The following is an 18,016-nucleotide window of genomic DNA, read 5'->3' as shown; positions in this document are numbered from 1 at the left end:
AGGAGAAAATTGTACATAATTGCGCTCAGTATATTTTAAAGGCTTTCAAGTGTAGAGCTAAAAGTCTAAGGGATTTGAATGTACAAAGTGTATCCCTACCATCAGTACGGACACACGTCTTTCATGTTGTTGTTTTAACCTGGATAAAAAAAAGTATCCAGGGAGGGCACATATATCAAACATTAAATACGGTACCAAAAAAAAAAGAAGCAAAAATTCCGAAATTTTATTTTTTGTTCATTTACTGGGCTGTATTTTACATCATCCTTTGAATTCCTTTTCAGAATAGATCCATTTCCAAGTTTGATTGAAAATGGCTTTTAAGATTTCAGAAATGAAAATAACAATATTGAATTTCCCATCCAAACATACAACAACATTTCCCACCAATAATCATCATGGGTACATGTACTTTCATGACGTCTCTGATGAAGTGAAAGATTAACTTAAAGATGTACCTTGGTTATCACAATTTCTATGTAGACTTGGCAAGAAAAAAGAACAAAATCCAGATGCCACTTTATTGTATGTTTAGTAATAAATTAAAATTTGTATCACACAAGTTTTTACATACATGTACATAACAAGGACCATTTTATCATTGATGTACGCCAGTACATTTTGAGAATGGAAAAAGAACAAAACTGCAGCACGTTTACATACACATATAAACAATACAATTTTCAAAACATCAATTCCTTACTAGTCTACTGTTATAAATTTCACATTAAAATACCCTATAGATTTTAATCTGCAGTTATTAATACTTTTAATTGAATATCACTTAAACATACAACCTCAGACTTCATGTTTGTCTTCAAAATTCTCATGTTCGAACTATTCAATTCCTAGTAAATAAGAGAGGACAACTTTCTCTGTAAATTAAAGGAGGGCTAAGAGCACCATTTGAAAAATTAATCTCCTTTACTGTCAAAGATTTGTAATCAAGCAAGGATATAAATGAAATAAACAGAAACAAACATACAAATAGCAACAATGTCTTAATACTTGGCACTACACCAAATCCACCAGCATTGTCATTGGGTTACCAGATCCTGCACTCCAAACTGCCATTTTCCATTTGTCTTTAAGACCCCATCAGGAGGCTGCTAACCTCTGGTTGAGGGGGTTTTCCGGGGATTTCTGCCAGTCCTTCCATAGCATCTGTTTGAGCTGTGAGAGTTTCATGTTGGGGTTCTCCTGTTTAAGGATCGGGAGGTTGGTCTCCTCGTATTTCTTGTACGCAGCCTTCATTCTTTTCTCTGGGTGCTGGTCTACTTCTTCAGCCTGGTTACTGTAATAGCATACTATATCTTCAATGCATAAGTTACGGTTAGTAAATGGTAGTCGCATGAAATACATAATGTATAGCAGTAGCGCAATGTTGAATTATAGCAAAGTTGTTGGCAAGGTTTTCTTTACACGTGTCTTCATGTCATGTCCATCCTTGCTAGCCAAGGTTTTACTATCTGCTCCTCTCCAGAAGAGGAGCGTATAGGAGCAGAACATAACCCTGGGCTAGCAAAGATTTATGTGTCATTTCATGTGTTTAAAGATATGAAACCATTTGCCATCATTTTTAAGAAATACATGATTTGAGACAGCCCACCTAAGGACAGACAGCGCCTGTGTCACACTCCTGGCCTCCTCGCCCTCAATCTGTAGTCTGTTAATGTTCTCCTCAATTGGGGGCTCCTCAAGCTCCTTCTGTTCTTTCTTGGCAGCTTCTGGTTCATAAAAAATTACCTAGATCAGTACTCATACTGGACCATAAAAATCAATTTCTTTTGTGAATCAAAAAGCACAAACTACTGGTATATACAAAATAAATAAATGCATGGCAACAAAAGAAACTAATATCAAGAACTAGCTGTGCATACAAGTATACAAAATGACCCCCTAAAAAAGTTTGTGACCTTGACCACATGATCTGTACCTTCTTTCTCTTTGCGCTCCCTCTCTATGTGTTTATCTATTTCAGCCCTTGTGACCTTTGCCTGAGGTACAGGTCCAGCCTTCTTAATGGCTGCCATCTCCTCATCGTGAAGTTTCTGTAGTTCCTTCTTCCTCTCTAGCTGCTCTTGTCGCTTCTTCTCTTTGTCTTCCTGAAATGAATACCAGTATGCCATCCTGACTTCAAGTGACTTAGTGTCCCAGAGGTTCACCTAACATTGATAGTACATGTGTACTTGACTGTGGTTTGTTCAGAGTATACCTAGTGTGATAGAGTGTGTGATACAAAGCTTCAACTGGCACACAATGATACAGAGTGGTATGTTCAGGGTGGACCTAGTGGGAGAGGTGCTACACTGGGATGTGTTACCTTTCGCTGCTGTTTTTTGGCCACATGCTTGTCATCGTCTCGCCAGTACTCATCTTCAATGGCCTGCTGTTTCTTCTGCGCCACCTCAGCCTGGGCTGCCGCCTTCCTGGAGCGTGCCTCCGCCGCCTTGCTGTTCTCTCCCTTTGTGGACCAGAAATAAACAAAGTTGATATCAAAACTCAAAAGCATCATTTTCTCTTCATCAACCAGGAATAAACACACTTGATGTCAATAGCATCATCTTTTCTACATTAACCAGGAATAAACACAGTCAACATCAAAATAAAACACAGTACCATTCCCTTTACACAGTGGCCAGAAGTATTCTGTTTTCAATGTTACTTTTGCCCCATGTTTTTCACACTTCTATATTTGCAAATGTTTTCACCCCTTGTTAAAAGAGAGATAATTCAAGAAATAAGAATTCATCCAGTTTTAAAGTTGCCTCATAGCAAAGAGAGTAAAAGGGTCCAGGCAAAATGAAAACAGAAGCAAATATTTCAGTAATCAGCTAGTGTACACTTTCAAATACCAGTAGTATTGTTCTCCCAGTATCAGGGCTAGAATCCATGCATTATCATTAATTATTTATCATTATAAATTAATGATACAATTCATTATAGAGTTTTAATTGTAATCTGATACTTGTTGGCTAAGGAACTAGTCTCTCTGGTATTTTTTAGAACTGATAAATGTGTTGTTACCTTAAACTTCTTTGGCATTTGGTTTTGTCTGCTTTTATCAGTTTTCTGTAATTAAAAAAAAACAACAATCCTTATGTTTAGTCTTCATAAAATATTAGACTTAATCTAAAAAAATGAATGTAAGTTAAGAATATCCCTCCCTCTTCTATATTCAATGTGTAAATATAGAACCTTTCCATCATTCAGGTTTAAATAACATTCTTGCTGCTCTTTGTAAAAACATTTATACATGTATGTATGGAGCAACTATTTACTATACCGTTAACACAAAATTGGGTACAAAGGATCTGTATTTACCCCACCAAATTATATAAGACAGTCAGATCAGTTCTTTTGCAGGCCCTGATAGCTCATGTGGCAGACCACCTGACTAGAGGATTCAGGGGACCTGGGTTTGAATCCTGGTCTGGTCCAATATTATTTCTTTCATCTCGTTTAAACACATATTTCACCTCATGAAAATCCACAGGCTTCTTCAATTCTATCAATATATTGTGGGTTACAAAAGTGATACATACATGTGTATGTATATTATATACTTTTGTATTTATATATAGAGTGGGTATGTATATCAATCTTGCCACACGTTTAACTGCTTGTTGATAGGGTCTAATTCAGAGAGAGAGAGAGAGGGGAAATGGAAAACTAAAATGTGATTAAAGTGAAACTATGTTGGGGCTATAACGATCTTCTATAAATTCCTACGCAAAATTTTGAATTTTACGTTTACAGTCAAAATTATACAAACAGACACATGACAGTGGACTTGTATTTCTTTTAATTCTTAGACCATAAAGAGGACATATTTGTATAAAGAAGTGGCCAGGCATAGCTTGTAAAACAAACTTGACAATAACCTGTCCAAAAAGATCTCAAAAATTAAATTTCTCCGGTAAAAAATTCAGTTAAAATTGTTCGGTACCAGTTTTTTTCTTCAGGATCTTGTTTATGTTTTTGTTGTACTTTTTCTTTCACAGGCTTTTCACAACCGGAAGTAACTCTCACTGTACTTAGGTTTAATCAAATCGTTCTTAATATTATTCGAATGCTCTCTCTCTCTCTGTCTCTCTCTCTCTCTCTCTCTCTCTCTCTCTCTCATATATGAAAAAGTTATATGAAATATAAAAGTTGAAGGATTTGTTGATCATGTATTTAGCTGGTGTGCTCATTGGCCGATTATTGAAAAATTAAGGAAAAATTGTTGAAATTGGAAAATAGCGTCTAAATTTTGAATCCGAGGACATTTATAGCATAACACGTTAGTTTCCTATAACAGTTATACATGTGTGTATGAAAATGTATTTTTCATACCAGTTCAAATCGCTTGACTTGTACATAGAGCTCTATAGATATTACATGTAAGTTGGTGAAATTTTCATTTATTTGCAATTATCTTTTTGGATGATGAGGCGTTTATCTAAAATGCCGAAGAACGGACAATTTAACTAGGAGTAACGCGCTATAATATATTCTAGTCAGTGCATTTCTTAAATTTAAACATATCTTTTTGAGTAATCAAATGGATTAGGCAACAGGCAAAGCCTATATAAACCCTCTCCAAAATACAAAGTCAAGAAGTGGTGTTATAAAATAATCATAGAATATATCATTCAGTGCATTCGAAATCAAATTAAATGTGTGACTGAACGTCCTGTAAAAATCCAGGTTGGTGACCAAATAACACTGTGAGATGTCTTTATCATATTATTTGAAAAGAGAAACATATCACTCTAGATACGTGTGTGCAGTATGTTAATGTTCAGAGATTGGTCGATTTATCAACTTTGATATATATATTAAGGCATTACTTCTTCGTGAGCAACGCGGTCCGTAGGCACCGAGCTGGAGTTGGGAACAAAGTAAACCTATTGATTGAATGGCAATCATTGAAAATAAAGGTGTCATCTTACCCGTAGGCAGTATAATCATATATATATATATGTTTGTTGTTCAGGTAAAGCACTCACTGTATAGTCTTTGATGTCCTGTATATTTACTCTCTACAAATATAATACCAGGCCGCATCATCCTCTGTGATTATGTCAACAACTAGGCCCACACTCCCGAACAGTCGGGTCTGCTCTGTAAAAATTATAAAATGGGGTGATATTGTTATTTTATAGGAGTAATTAACAGACATTGTACAACCAATATAATTAAACACTATAAAAATCAGAGTTACTCGTTTTAATTGTATGAATTCTATGCTTAGGTTCCTTTCTGTAAAATACGATATAATACATTTTATATTATAAAGCATAAATTATAGTATCTTTAATTTAAATGAAATCATCGTCAAGGTTTTGTGATTACGAAACTCCACTTTACGGAACACTTTGTGAGGAGTTCCGTAATCACAAAACCTTGACGTTGCGAAGATGAACTGAAATATGATAAAAAGCGTAGTACTTTAAAAAGTATTCGAAGAAATTCCCCCCCAAAAAATGAGAGTGTGGAAAATTCCTTCCCGAAGAAGTCTCTGAAAAGTAAATATATTATAAAATTTGTTTAATTGAATTATAGAGAAATGAAATGCTTTAAGTTTTTAGATATAAAAGTATTGAGGAAAATGAAGTGTGTGTGTAATTATTTAATGATCCTTATTATAACACATTTAAAAATGATAATTGCTCATTATTAAAACAAAAAAGGGGCCGGTAATTAGTTGACTTGATTAGTACTCAATAATGAATAATTATCACCAAGCTATATAAATCAAATATCAAATGATAGGGGCTTTATTTGAGAGTGAAATTAAATGTGTCCTCGATCTGTTTGCATCTATCTTCATGTCCTAGATAGCCATGACCTTCGCTCTCTTCGGACACAGCTTCATTGCCCGGATTTCAAACCATCCCGTCCTGGAGATGACGGATTCATCCGTGCATTATTTCGGGCTCAGTGGTGGAACATCGAGACAAATTCTACTCCATAACACAACACAGAGAATGATTCAAACCAAACCCAGCAAAATATACGTTCAGATCGGAGAAAATGACATCAGTTTCCAGAGTGACCCCTTTCAAATCGTTAAAGATATCGCCCGCCTCGTGAATACGTTCCGAGATATCCCCGACCTTGAACACGTGACCGTGGGACGACTATTCAAGAGATACCGACCCAGGGGGATGTCTGTGGAGGGATACGAAATCCAACGGACAATTATCAACTTGTGCTTACAGAAATACTTCCAGGATGACGAACTCGTTGCGGTCCGGAGTTTGAATGGACTCGAGGAATGCGACAAGGAGGAGCTCTTTGACGGTGTTCATTTACACAAGCGACTACACAATCGCTACGCAGAAGAAATAAAGAAGATATTGTTGGAGTGAACTTGAAAGCTTTAATCTTTATAGTGAAATAGTTTTTATCTTTTTGTATACTTATGACAAAATGTATAAAGAGAAATAAAACTAATTAAACACAAGATTTTGCTGTCATGTTACAGATTACAACGGGTTACGCCAGTTTAAATGTGGAATATATCTCTTGAGTTTCGTCATTATAAGTTTGATGCTGTGGGCGTGTCGTCATGTATACCACATAATTTTTCTGTACAAATTGGATATTTCAACCCACAATACTTAAAATGTACTAAAAGTTCTACGACATGCATAATTATAAAAAAAAGGACGTTTAATTTTTGAAAGAAAAGATAACGTGTGTCTCCCGCAGATCGATACTGACCGACCATGTGAGAAGCGGTGCGTATGGAACGCCATAGCTGCCTTATAAGGTCATTTCATGTGAAGATGGTGCTTTATTTTATTATGCTGTGGCTATTTCATGTGAAGATGGTGCTTTGTTATATGAGGATGATGCTTTATTATATGAAGATGGTGTTTTATTATATGAATATGGTGCTTTTTATGTGATTGTGCTTTTTTAAGTGAAGGTGCTTTTTTATGTGAAGATTGTGCTTTTTATATGATGGCGCGTTTTAATGTGAAGGTGGTCACTCGGAACTCCTCTTATTTTTGAATTCTGGGTTTACCATTCCATACCTCGAAATTTTGAAAGTAAAACAAAAAATTGATGTAATCAAAATCCATTTGATACAACATTGCTAGTTCCTCTTTTTTCTAGCATAATTAGTTTTAATGTTAATATGATCTGTATACGACTTTACCTCAACCGAACTTACATCTATTAAGTGACAACTATTTAATGACGGAATATTACAAGAGTTAAAGCCTAGTAACGTTATCCTGAACTTTGAAGAGCAAAAAATTGAAAATATTAATTACTTGTGTTTAAGCAAAGAACAGGTTATCCGATAAGGCGTAAATTCCCTAGCAACCTGATTAAAATCAGGTCTTTGATCCGCTCTTAATTTTGTTATTGTCACCGCCCAGCCGGTCCTCGTCATTGATGACCGTTCCTCTCTAACCTAAGTGCCGAGTTGGAGGAAGAGTTCACATTCTGAGTAGTTTCAAAACAATACATTATTAAAAAAAAAAATAAGGAGCGGATCGAGGATCTGATTTTAAACAGATTGATGCCCTAGGTGATAGGATTAGACTTGAAGAAAAAGTAAGGGAAAGTCACAGGGAAAGGTCTACTACACTACATGTATATAATATAGCTCAAAGAAGGTCCTTTTATGAATGGTAAAGGCATAAGTAAAATGTCAAAAAATACTGACAAAATACATGTATTGTACTATTCTATTAATCGTATTTGTCAATTCAGTTGAGATCAAGTCGTACAGTTCACCTCGTATTTTAAAAATACCTAAAAAGAAATTAAAATTGAAATTGAGTTGAAATCATCTCGTATTAATACCTATTATGCTAAAAAAGAGGAATTGGCAATAGGGTTAAATTGATTTTAATAGTATCAATTTTTGTTTTGGTTTCAAATTCTCGAGATAATAAATGTTTAATTCAGTCTTCAAAAACAAAGTTCTGGGTGACCACCTTCACATTAAAAAGCACCATCATATAATAAAGCACCATCTTCATATAATAAAGCACCATCTTCATATAATAAAGCACCATCTTCACATGAAATAACCACAGCATAATATAATAAAGCACCATCTTCACATGAAATGACCACAGCATAATATAATAAAGCACCATCTTCACATGAAATGACCACAGCATAATATAATAAAGCACCATCTTCACATGAAATGACCACAGCATAATATAATAAAGCACCATCTTCACATGAAATGACCACAGCATAATATAATAAAGCACCATCTTCACATGAAATGACCACAGCATAATATAATAAAGCACCATCTTCACATGAAATGACCACAGCATAATATAATAAAGCACCATCTTCTGATGAAATGACCACAGCATAATATAATAAAGCACCATCTTCTGATGAAATGACCACAGCATAATATAATAAAGCACCATCTTCACATGAAATGACCACAGCATAATATAATAAAGCACCATCTTCACATGAAATGACCACAGCATAATATAATAAAGCACCATCTTCACATGAAATGACCACAGCATAATATAATAAAGCACCATCTTCACATGAAATGACCACAGCATAATATAATAAAGCACCATCTTCACATGAAATGACCACAGCATAATATAATAAAGCACCATCTTCACATGAAATGACCACAGCATAATATAATAAAGCACCATCTTCACATGAAATGACCACAGCATAATATAATAAAGCACCATCTTCACATGAAATGACCACAGCATAATATAATAAAGCACCATCTTCACATGAAATGACCACAGCATAATATAATAAAGCACCATCTTCACATGAAATGACCACAGCATAATATAATAAAGCACCATCTTCTTATGAAATGACCACAGCATAATATAATAAAGCACCATCTTCACATGAAATGACCACAGCATAATATAATAAAGCACCATCTTCACATGAAATGACCACAGCATAATATAATAAAGCACCATCTTCTTATTAAATGACCACAGCATAATATAATAAAGCACCATCTTCACATGAAATGACCACAGCATAATATAATAAAGCACCATCTTCACATGAAATGACCACAGCATAATATAATAAAGCACCATCTTCACATGAAATGACCACAGCATAATATAATAAAGCACCATCTTCACATGAAATGACCACAGCATAATATAATAAAGCACCATCTTCACATGAAATGACCACAGCATAATATAATAAAGCACCATCTTCACATGAAATGACCACAGCATAATATAATAAAGCACCATCTTCACATGGAATGACCACAGCATAATATAATAAAGCACCATCTTCACATGAAATGACCACAGCATAATATAATAAAGCACCATCTTCTTATGAAATGACCACAGCATAATATAATAAAGCACCATCTTCACATGAAATGACCACAGCATAATATAATAAAGCACCATCTTCACATGAAATGACCACAGCATAATATAATAAAGCACCATCTTCTTATTAAATGACCACAGCATAATATAATAAAGCACCATCTTCACATGAAATGACCACAGCATAATATAATAAAGCACCATCTTCACATGAAATGACCACAGCATAATATAATAAAGCACCATCTTCACATGGAATGACCACAGCATAATATAATAAAGCACCATCTTCACATGGAATGACCACAGCATAATATAATAAAGCACCATCTTCACATGAAATAACCACAGCATAATATAATAAAGCACCATCTTCACATGAAATAACCACAGCATAATATAATAAAGCACCATCTTCACATGAAATGACCACAGCATAATATAATAAAGCACCATCTTCACATGAAATGACCACAGCATAATATAATAAAGCACCATCTTCACATGAAATGACCACAGCATCATATAATAAAGCACCATCTTCACATGAAATGACCACAGCATCATATAATAAAGCACCATCTTCACATGAAATGACCACAGCATCATATAATAAAGCTCCATCTTCACATGAAATGACCACAGCATCATATAATAAAGCACCATCTTCACATGAAATGACCACATACATGTAAGGCAGCTATGGCGTTCCATAGGTGCGAATCAGGAAAGAAGGTGTATTTTTTAAAGTTATGATGTATGGCACTGAGGACACCCGACAGTGAAGCAATGTACAATGCACTAAATTCTCATAAAAACTTTGTTTAAGTAGACAATTAGAAGATGAAAATAGCAAAGTAAAGGGATGAAAACAATGACATTTTACATCACATTCCGTCATCTGCAGATGCGAAAATTCAAGCATATGATGTTTAGCGATTTTTTAAATATTCCAAAAAGTGTGACATTGCACTGCATTCTAATGAAAATATAATGAAATTCATCAGTCAACTAATATTTGTCCAAAATCTGCGGAGCTGAGAGCCGAGGTGCTGCGAAACGTTTGAAAATGAAATTATACTGGAAGGGGTTAACATGCCGGAGATTCTGGCTAACAATAATAATTTATTCCGATTTTCAGAGAGAAATGTAAAAGATCAATCTCGACCTTTGGCCTCGGACAACAAATCTTTCTATAAATCAAACAATACCTAGTCAACAACTGTACAATACATGTATACGTGCATGTTCTGTCTCTCTCATATGAAGTGAAGTGTCTGGTCTATACTTGCAGTTCCTCGCGGATTGTCAATTCCCGTAGATTACCAGTGTTGCATCTGGCAGGTGTCAACACTGCTCACACTCACAGACAAAAAACAGATATTAGGGCGATGTCGTTATCGTTTGTCTTTAATTCGGGCAAATTCATTTTTTATAATTAATTAGTTTCTTAGATTTGAGATCTCTCTCTCTCTCTCTCTCTCTCTCTCTCTCTCTCTCTCTCTCTCTCTCTCTCTCTCTCTCTCTCTCTCTCTCGTTAATGTATGATTAATTCGTGGTCGTTGATTACTAATATTATAAGAAGTGCATGTCTCTGATGTGGTTTATTCGTTCAGATTTCCCCCATTGGTGTCGGTAATGATGTCGAGACACTCAGCTTCTGGGTTAAAATAACTAATCAAATATGATATCCATTAATCAAAAACTGTAAGGTGTTTCCCCCTTTTTTCACACATTTTTTGATAAGGTACAAATAACAAATTGCAATCTACCCGAGTTTTAAGGTCGGCGTTTAACCAGAATGCAAAGTATTCCACGTATGGGAATGAAAAACGTGCATCTAAACTTTTGGTTGTACGTTCAAGAAACTAAGCCAACAAAGAGTTAGAAATCCCCCAAAATTAACTTTTCATTATATATGAGATTTTCTTCGTTGTGAAAATATTACCAAGGAACAAAATATTTGAAATAGAAATATAGCCAGTGTAACTAAATTCACTCTTACGCAAAACTATACGAATCCGAAAAAGATTGAGAAAAAAAGGCTCAGAAGTCTAGCAGGGATTCAGATTGGTGTTCTTTAGAAACATGAAACAATGGCCTTAACGGTCACCTGAGAAGCATATAACCCATACACAAACTTGTCGAGGAGTCTTATATATTCATTTAATTGGGTTTCATTATGGAGTAGACAAATTATAAATTTGTAATGACGACCACCTCCCTGCCTGAAATCTTTCAAAAAGAACTGTGAAACCTATAATTTTGGCGAAAAACTTAAAGCAATATGAGCTGCATTTTTTAGAACTTTATTTTGCTTCAAAAACATGCTGGTATGATAAGCCTGCCTGTAACTTAGGCTTTATGATAGATAAGATTTGTAAAAATCATTAATTTTTGTCAGGAGAAAGATTTCTCTTATAAGGAATATATAGCTGATCAATTTTTGTACAGGACGACAATAATTCAATTTTGCTCTAATTAAAACTTCTTAATGGCTTTTCCCACAAAAACATAGCTAACAGAAATTTTAAAACCATGACATTTTTTGTCATTTTAGTAGAAAATAACATTTTCTTTTTTTATAATTTCAACTTGAAAATTGCAGCTCATATTGCTTTAAAGATCTGGTCTACAAAATCATGCATTCAGTTTTCCTTTCAGGTGTGTGGGAGTAAAGAAGATAATTTTTTAACATTAGAGGCATTAACACCTATACATCCATTTTGGTCCTGCCCTAGGGTCAAAATTCATACTCCAGGGGACATGAAATTTAAAATTTTAGAAGAGGACTTACTGGTAAACATAATTATGAAGTCATATGTGAGAATAGAGAAGGAAATTTTAAAACATTATATGTATTAATACTATATTGCCATATTGCCCCCCCCCTCGCCATGTCCTGAACCCCTGTCCCAGGGGCCATGAATTTAACAAATTTAGGTAGAGGAGTTAGTGGACATCATAACCATGTATTAGTTTTTTGTTTTTTGCCTACATATTAGGGAGTAAAGAAGAAGATTTTTGAAGATTTAATACATTTTTACTATACATATTGGCCCCATCCTAGAGCCTGAACCCCTGACACAGGGGTCATGAATTTCACAAATTTGGTAGAGGGCTTCATGGACATCATAATCATGCATTTAGTATTTAACAAATATTAATGGGAGTAGAGAAGAAGATTTTCTAAGATTTAATACATTTTTACTATATGGCCATATTGACCACACTCTAGAGCCAAAACCCCTGACCCAGGGGCCAAGAATTTCACAATTTTGGTAGAAGGCTTCATGGACATTATAACCATGCAACCAGTTTTTTCCTCACATGTGTGGGAGTAGAGAAGAAGATTTTTGAAAATTTGGCCTTTTTTTTTTTGCATATTTAGCCCCACTTGTGGTGCCCCGGGGTGGTAGAGCCACGAATTTCACAATTTAAATACCTCTTACCATAGAGATGCCTCACATAAAAATGGTAACGATATAGCCTTGTAGTTTTTAAGAATAAGATAAAAATGTAAAGTTGTTAACGCACGACGGACGACGCACGACGACGGACGAAAACGGATAGCAATAGGTCACCTGAGCTTACTCAGGTGACCACTCCGGTGACCTAAAAATATATAATTTCAAACTATTATGATAACATTTATTCCTATCTGAGGGGTGCAAGTAAAAACACTCAGAGGCTTTATTGGAAGTTATATTAAAAGATGTTTTTCACACCAAATCTACAATGAAATACAACCTACGCATTACAAACACAATAATGGCACTGATAATTTTGCATTTTCAGACATTGACTAGATTGAACTTTTAAATACGTACTTTACTAATTTAGAGAAAAACAATAAGTATTTACCTGTTTTACAACTCAGGTACGCAGACAATTTTTCAAATCTTGTCATTCAAGAACATGACTTTTTTGATATTTTATCTTTAATACATGTTAATTAGGCAGTAGGTACTGACGATATAAGTCACAAAATGCTTAAATCCTGCAAATTAAGTATTTCAAAAGCCTTATGTCTACTACTTAACAAATCACATCAAACTACAGACCAGTTTTACTGAGTTGGATTCGTAAAATTTTTGAGAGAATTTGTTTAAACATCTTTACAAATTTTTATACACCAACAACTTATTTTATGAATAACGGGCTGGTTTTTTTTCTCCCCGAAACATTCTACTGCTTACCAATTTTTAGAAACATATCATTCTATTGTGAAAAATATCGATGATGGTAATTACTGCTGTATGATTATTAGAGATCTTTCAAAAGCTTTCGACAGGGTCTGGCATAAGGGTCTCATTCATAAAATTAAAGCATATGGATTACAAACAAGATACAAACTCTAAATTGTTAGCTATGTAAACAAGGCTTGCGCCTTGTTTATGTTTACATTGAACATATAGAACCATTTTGACTAGGCCTTGGACTTTCAGTAGGACGTAACTATCTATTTCTTGCGTCAAAACAAGTTAAAATGACGCTGGCTTCAGGTGTAATATACACCGATTGAGTAGTCTTAGCTCAAAAGCCAGACAAATCTTGTTGATTTCAAAGAGCCATGACTGAGTGGCCTACAATGAAATAGACAGACATACGTCACATTGCAGTTTGACACCAACTACCCAAAGTCCAAGCTCTTGTTAAAATGGTTCTACCGGTTTAAGTTCTTTTTAAAGCTGATGTCTAATTCCTGACTCATTTGAATATATAAATAAACAGTTTCTATATAGTGCGTATCACATTCATTTTAGGTCTAAACATGGAATATTTAAAATGTAAACAAAAAAATCACCCGAGTTTTCTTTACATAGCAGAGTACTTGGAGCTCTGTATCTCGCTTATAACTGAACGACTGACACTAAAATTTTAATGTACTATAGTAAAAATCATATCCATAAATTATACCCAAGGCGGAAAAAATAAGGTTCAGCATAGGAACCTAAATTAGAATGGTGTTCATTGATCTCTGTGCAATTTAGCCTTTTATCATTTAGAATTGTGCAACTTGTGTCCGTTCGTGGTAAAGACTTGACATTTGAAAACAACCATCACCTGTGTGTAGACCTTTTCGTTATTTAACTATTGCAATCATACTGCTAAATTTTATTTAGATTTGAACTATACAATTTCCATTTAGAGACAGTTAAGTGTTGCAAATTTTCGTCTTCAAAGATGATTTAAAGGTGTTATTCTTACCTTATATTACGTAAGAAATAATCTTAAGTTACCAGCTAGAATTTATTTCAATGACTGCATGTAAGTAACAAAAAGGTATCCTGTATAAATAGCATTATACACTTTGTAATATCTTAAAAATTAACTTATTCGCAAGGCAAATTCTAACAATGACTATTTCATTTTACACTCCACTGAAAGGAAATTTTTATGAATAAAAGGTTTGTTAGAAGTTGTTGCAAAATTTGTCAGGGCGATCGGATTTTTCTTCTTCAAATGTTATATATCAATAGATTTTATCAACAAAAGATCAAAATTTCAGAAAAACTAAACCACGAAATCTTTTTAGCTGATCTGTTTTGTACTACCTCAAAAATAAGATTTCAGAGAGAGAGAGAGAGAGAGAGAGAGAGAGAGAGAGAGAGAGAGAGAGAGAGAGAGAGAGAGAGAGAGAGGTGTTTACTTTGCAAACACTAACAGTTAGGCTTGATAGGATTTCCGACCAAGGTTGGACACCACACGCCAATTAAAAACACAAAGGACTTCATCAAATAAAGGATAAAAACACTAAGGACTTCATCAAATCAAGGATAAAAACACAAAGGACTTCATCAAATCAAGGATAAAAACACAAAGGACTTCATCAAATCAAGGATAATTACAACGCAAAATACAAGATCAGCTAGCTAGTGTACCATCCAGACAGACCTCTAGAAAAGCTCCGGATGCAATTAAGTGTGATGAGAGAACTATGAAAGAGAAGCTCAAGAAGGCAGAGAAAAGCAATTAAAAGGAACACTGTAAGGACAGGCATCGAGCGTCGCGTGTACTCTAAAGGGCTGTCACGAAGAACATATAGGGTCAGATAGATCAACATGTACATTAACAACACCGTGTGCCTAGACTCATCATCTAAAAATCTAGATTAACCCTGATTACAGCAGTGATATGAAATTAGACAAAGCAGCTTTAAAAAGGCATTGCTCTGTTCTTATATGCGCAATTTGCAGACTAAATAATAAGTAAAACTCCTATTTATTGCCTTTTTATGTTAGAACAATTGTTTTGGTCAGTTTTAGACAGAAACAAACCAGTTCAATATGTGTTATATTTTGACCCCCAAGTGTACAAGATGGCTGCACATCCTCCTATATAATAATATATAATAGCATTATCAACAGAAGACAGAAACATTTGACGGAAACTCATACCAACAGAAGAGATATGTAAACGATAACAAGACTCGAGTTTTGTTTACAAAACAACGAATTAAAAACTCTGTATCGTGCTTCTAACTCAATATATAACTTTTTTAACTTTGATACTCTGTATGTTGAAGCCTATGTTAATAATATTCCAGAGAATTAATGCATCTTTGACCTTAAAATACAATGTCCAAAAATAGACTTCTTTTTATAATTGTCATTATTTTTTATATTACGCGCATTTTTCTCTCAATATTTTAGAAAGAGATGGATGGCATATTCTTAGGTGAACAACGTGGCCTATGTACCGCTTGTTCTATATTCCCACACGCTTACGGTCGGTTGGGACTATATATTTTCAAACATTTATTTGGAAACATCATTTGTAAATATAACTGTGCTTATATACTTTATAAATGATTTATTTCAAATAAAATTCTGTCTGTTGAAAGAGAGAAAAAAAGGGGGGGGGGGGGTCAATAAATGTCTAATTCTTGAAGCATGAAGCATATTCTTGGAAAAGGGACATTATTGTTCCCATACACAAAGGAGGTAATAAGCCAAAGAAATTCCCAGATAGCTATAGACCGATAGCTTTACTCCCTTGCCTTTTAAAACTGTTTGAAAATATTTTACTTACCAGGATCAAAACCCATGTTCTATCCTCATCCGACTTTCCTAACGCCCAGCAACAGGGATTTCAACCCAAACTCGGCTGTCTCACTGCCTCTTTTAACCTACAAGAAACCATTTTCCACAACATTGTACAAGCTTCATCGTCTTGGAGTTTCTGGACGGTTATGGACTCTAATTGACGACTGCCATACTGGTACATCTTGCTCTGTCGTGGTGAACTACACTAACTCTGTTTGGTTCCCTGTCTCACAAGGAGTTCGACAAGGAGGCATACTCTCAACTTTTCTCTATCTTGTGTTCATCAATGACCTTCTCCAAGAAATTCAAAGTCAATGTTCAAATACGGGAATCTACAACATCGTTAGCTCCAACCCCACGCTTGCAGACGATATATCTTGCATCGCCTTGACGCCTGTAGCCATCCAAAACATCCTTACCACCGCATATAAGTACTCCACAAATTGGAGATTCAAATTCAATGCAGATAAATCAAGCGTTCTTAGATTCTCCTCTTCATCAATTCGAAACCTGTCGAATCTCTCATGGCTTCTCGGAAATGAATCTGTCGAATTATCGGAATCATACAATCACCTAGGAATCCTCCTGCAATCTAAACTGGTCCATACCGAAAAAATCGAAAAACGGACGTAGAAAAGGGAGACAAGCGTATTTCGGTATTAAAATACGGGATCATCTTAATCCCGACACTTTATCCCGACTGTATAAAAAAGTTGTCCTTCCATCTATTCTCTACGGATGCGAACTCTGGTGCGACCTTCGGCAACGAGATCTCCAAGCACTCAGCACGCTCCAACACTTCATATGCAAAAACGCTATGGGCCTTCCAAAAACAACGAGATCGGACATTTGTGAATCTCTCTTCGGACTTCTTCCCATATCATCCGAAATTGATAAAAGAAAACTTCTTTTTTTCGGTCGATTATGTGATCTAGACACTAAAACCCTTACCAAACAGATATTTCTACATCGACTGTTTTCCTAACTACAATCCCCCGAACGCAAACAACTTGGCTTTGTTCACGACATCATTTCTCTCATGCTTAAGTATAATCTCCTTCAATACCTCACAGTTTATCTTCAAGTTGGCTATTTTCCCCCGAAACTTCTATGGAAAAAATCCGTAAAAGAAGCAGTAACGAACTCTCATATTGACTCAAGACGCCATCGGATGTTTTCTGACCCAGATTTTTACCTTTTCAGTAAGATAAACGCAGGAAGACCACCTTCTGCTATATGGAAAATCCCATCCAATGTTTTCGAAATAGAACTCTGTAAATTTATTGTTAAATTATGGACACTTCCTGAAATTTCACCGGAAATTTGTCTTATGTGCAGCAACCATTTTACCAACGTCTTTTAGTACATCTCCACCGTTTGTCCAGGGACGTCTGCATTTCGAGAAGCTTGGTGGGATACAGTTATCGAAAACTACGACATCTCTCTTAGTGCTGAACTCCGTGGTCTCTGTACACGTGACCTCTACCTCTTTTTGCTCGGGTCGAGACTTGTCTCCAACATTACAACTAACTTTGATTTACGCACCTTGCACATCCTCAACTTCCGCTTCTTGAGGGACACCGCAGCATGGTACAACCGATACCTGTGTTCTATTCAAAACACGACGTAAAA

The 18,016-nt window shown here is 35.2% G+C and overlaps 2 protein-coding genes across 3 annotated transcripts; one reads left to right on the top strand and one right to left on the bottom strand.

Annotated features, from left to right (window-relative positions):
• Positions 1–507: 507 nt before the first annotated feature.
• LOC128178440 (coiled-coil domain-containing protein 124-like) lies at positions 508–4,040 on the bottom strand. Of its 2 annotated transcripts, none has more exons than XM_052845604.1 (6): positions 3,950–4,040; positions 3,028–3,072; positions 2,324–2,464; positions 1,937–2,105; positions 1,610–1,727; positions 508–1,294 (listed from the first exon to the last, which is right to left on the bottom strand). In XM_052845604.1, the coding sequence occupies exons 2-6, from the start codon at positions 3,043–3,045 to the stop codon at positions 1,099–1,101; spliced, it is 642 nt and encodes a 213-aa protein (XP_052701564.1). In that variant the 5' UTR covers positions 3,046–3,072; positions 3,950–4,040; the 3' UTR covers positions 508–1,098. The 2 variants fall into 2 exon arrangements, with proteins under 2 accessions (XP_052701564.1, XP_052701562.1); XM_052845602.1 differs by lacking the exon at positions 3,950–4,040 and adding an exon at positions 3,325–3,346.
• A 1,790-nt stretch (positions 4,041–5,830) lies between these two features.
• LOC128175505 (uncharacterized) lies at positions 5,831–6,359 on the top strand. The gene has a single exon (XM_052841163.1). The coding sequence runs from the start codon at positions 5,832–5,834 to the stop codon at positions 6,357–6,359; it is 528 nt and encodes a 175-aa protein (XP_052697123.1). The 5' UTR covers position 5,831.
• The last annotated feature ends 11,657 nt before the right edge of the window (positions 6,360–18,016 follow it).

The sequence above is a fragment of the Crassostrea angulata genome, chromosome 3 (genome assembly GCF_025612915.1).
Source record: "Crassostrea angulata isolate pt1a10 chromosome 3, ASM2561291v2, whole genome shotgun sequence".
Taxonomy (NCBI): domain Eukaryota; kingdom Metazoa; phylum Mollusca; class Bivalvia; order Ostreida; family Ostreidae; genus Magallana; species Magallana angulata.
The sequence above is the reverse complement of the archived record's forward strand: the minus strand, read 5'-3'. Positions and strand labels throughout refer to the sequence as shown.

Bases quoted from the DNA above. Each gene is read 5' to 3' on its own strand.
- LOC128178440 (XM_052845604.1), bottom strand. The intron at 2,106-2,323 runs GTAACACATCCC...TATTCATTTCAG, and splicing joins CCAAAAAACAGCAGCGAAAG to GAAGACAAAGAGAAGAAGCG. The intron at 1,728-1,936 runs GTACAGATCATG...TTTATGAACCAG, and splicing joins GGAGCGCAAAGAGAAAGAAG to AAGCTGCCAAGAAAGAACAG.
- LOC128175505 (XM_052841163.1), top strand. From the start codon at position 5,832: ATGACCTTCGCTCTCTTCGGACACAGCTTCATTGCCCGGATTTCAAAC.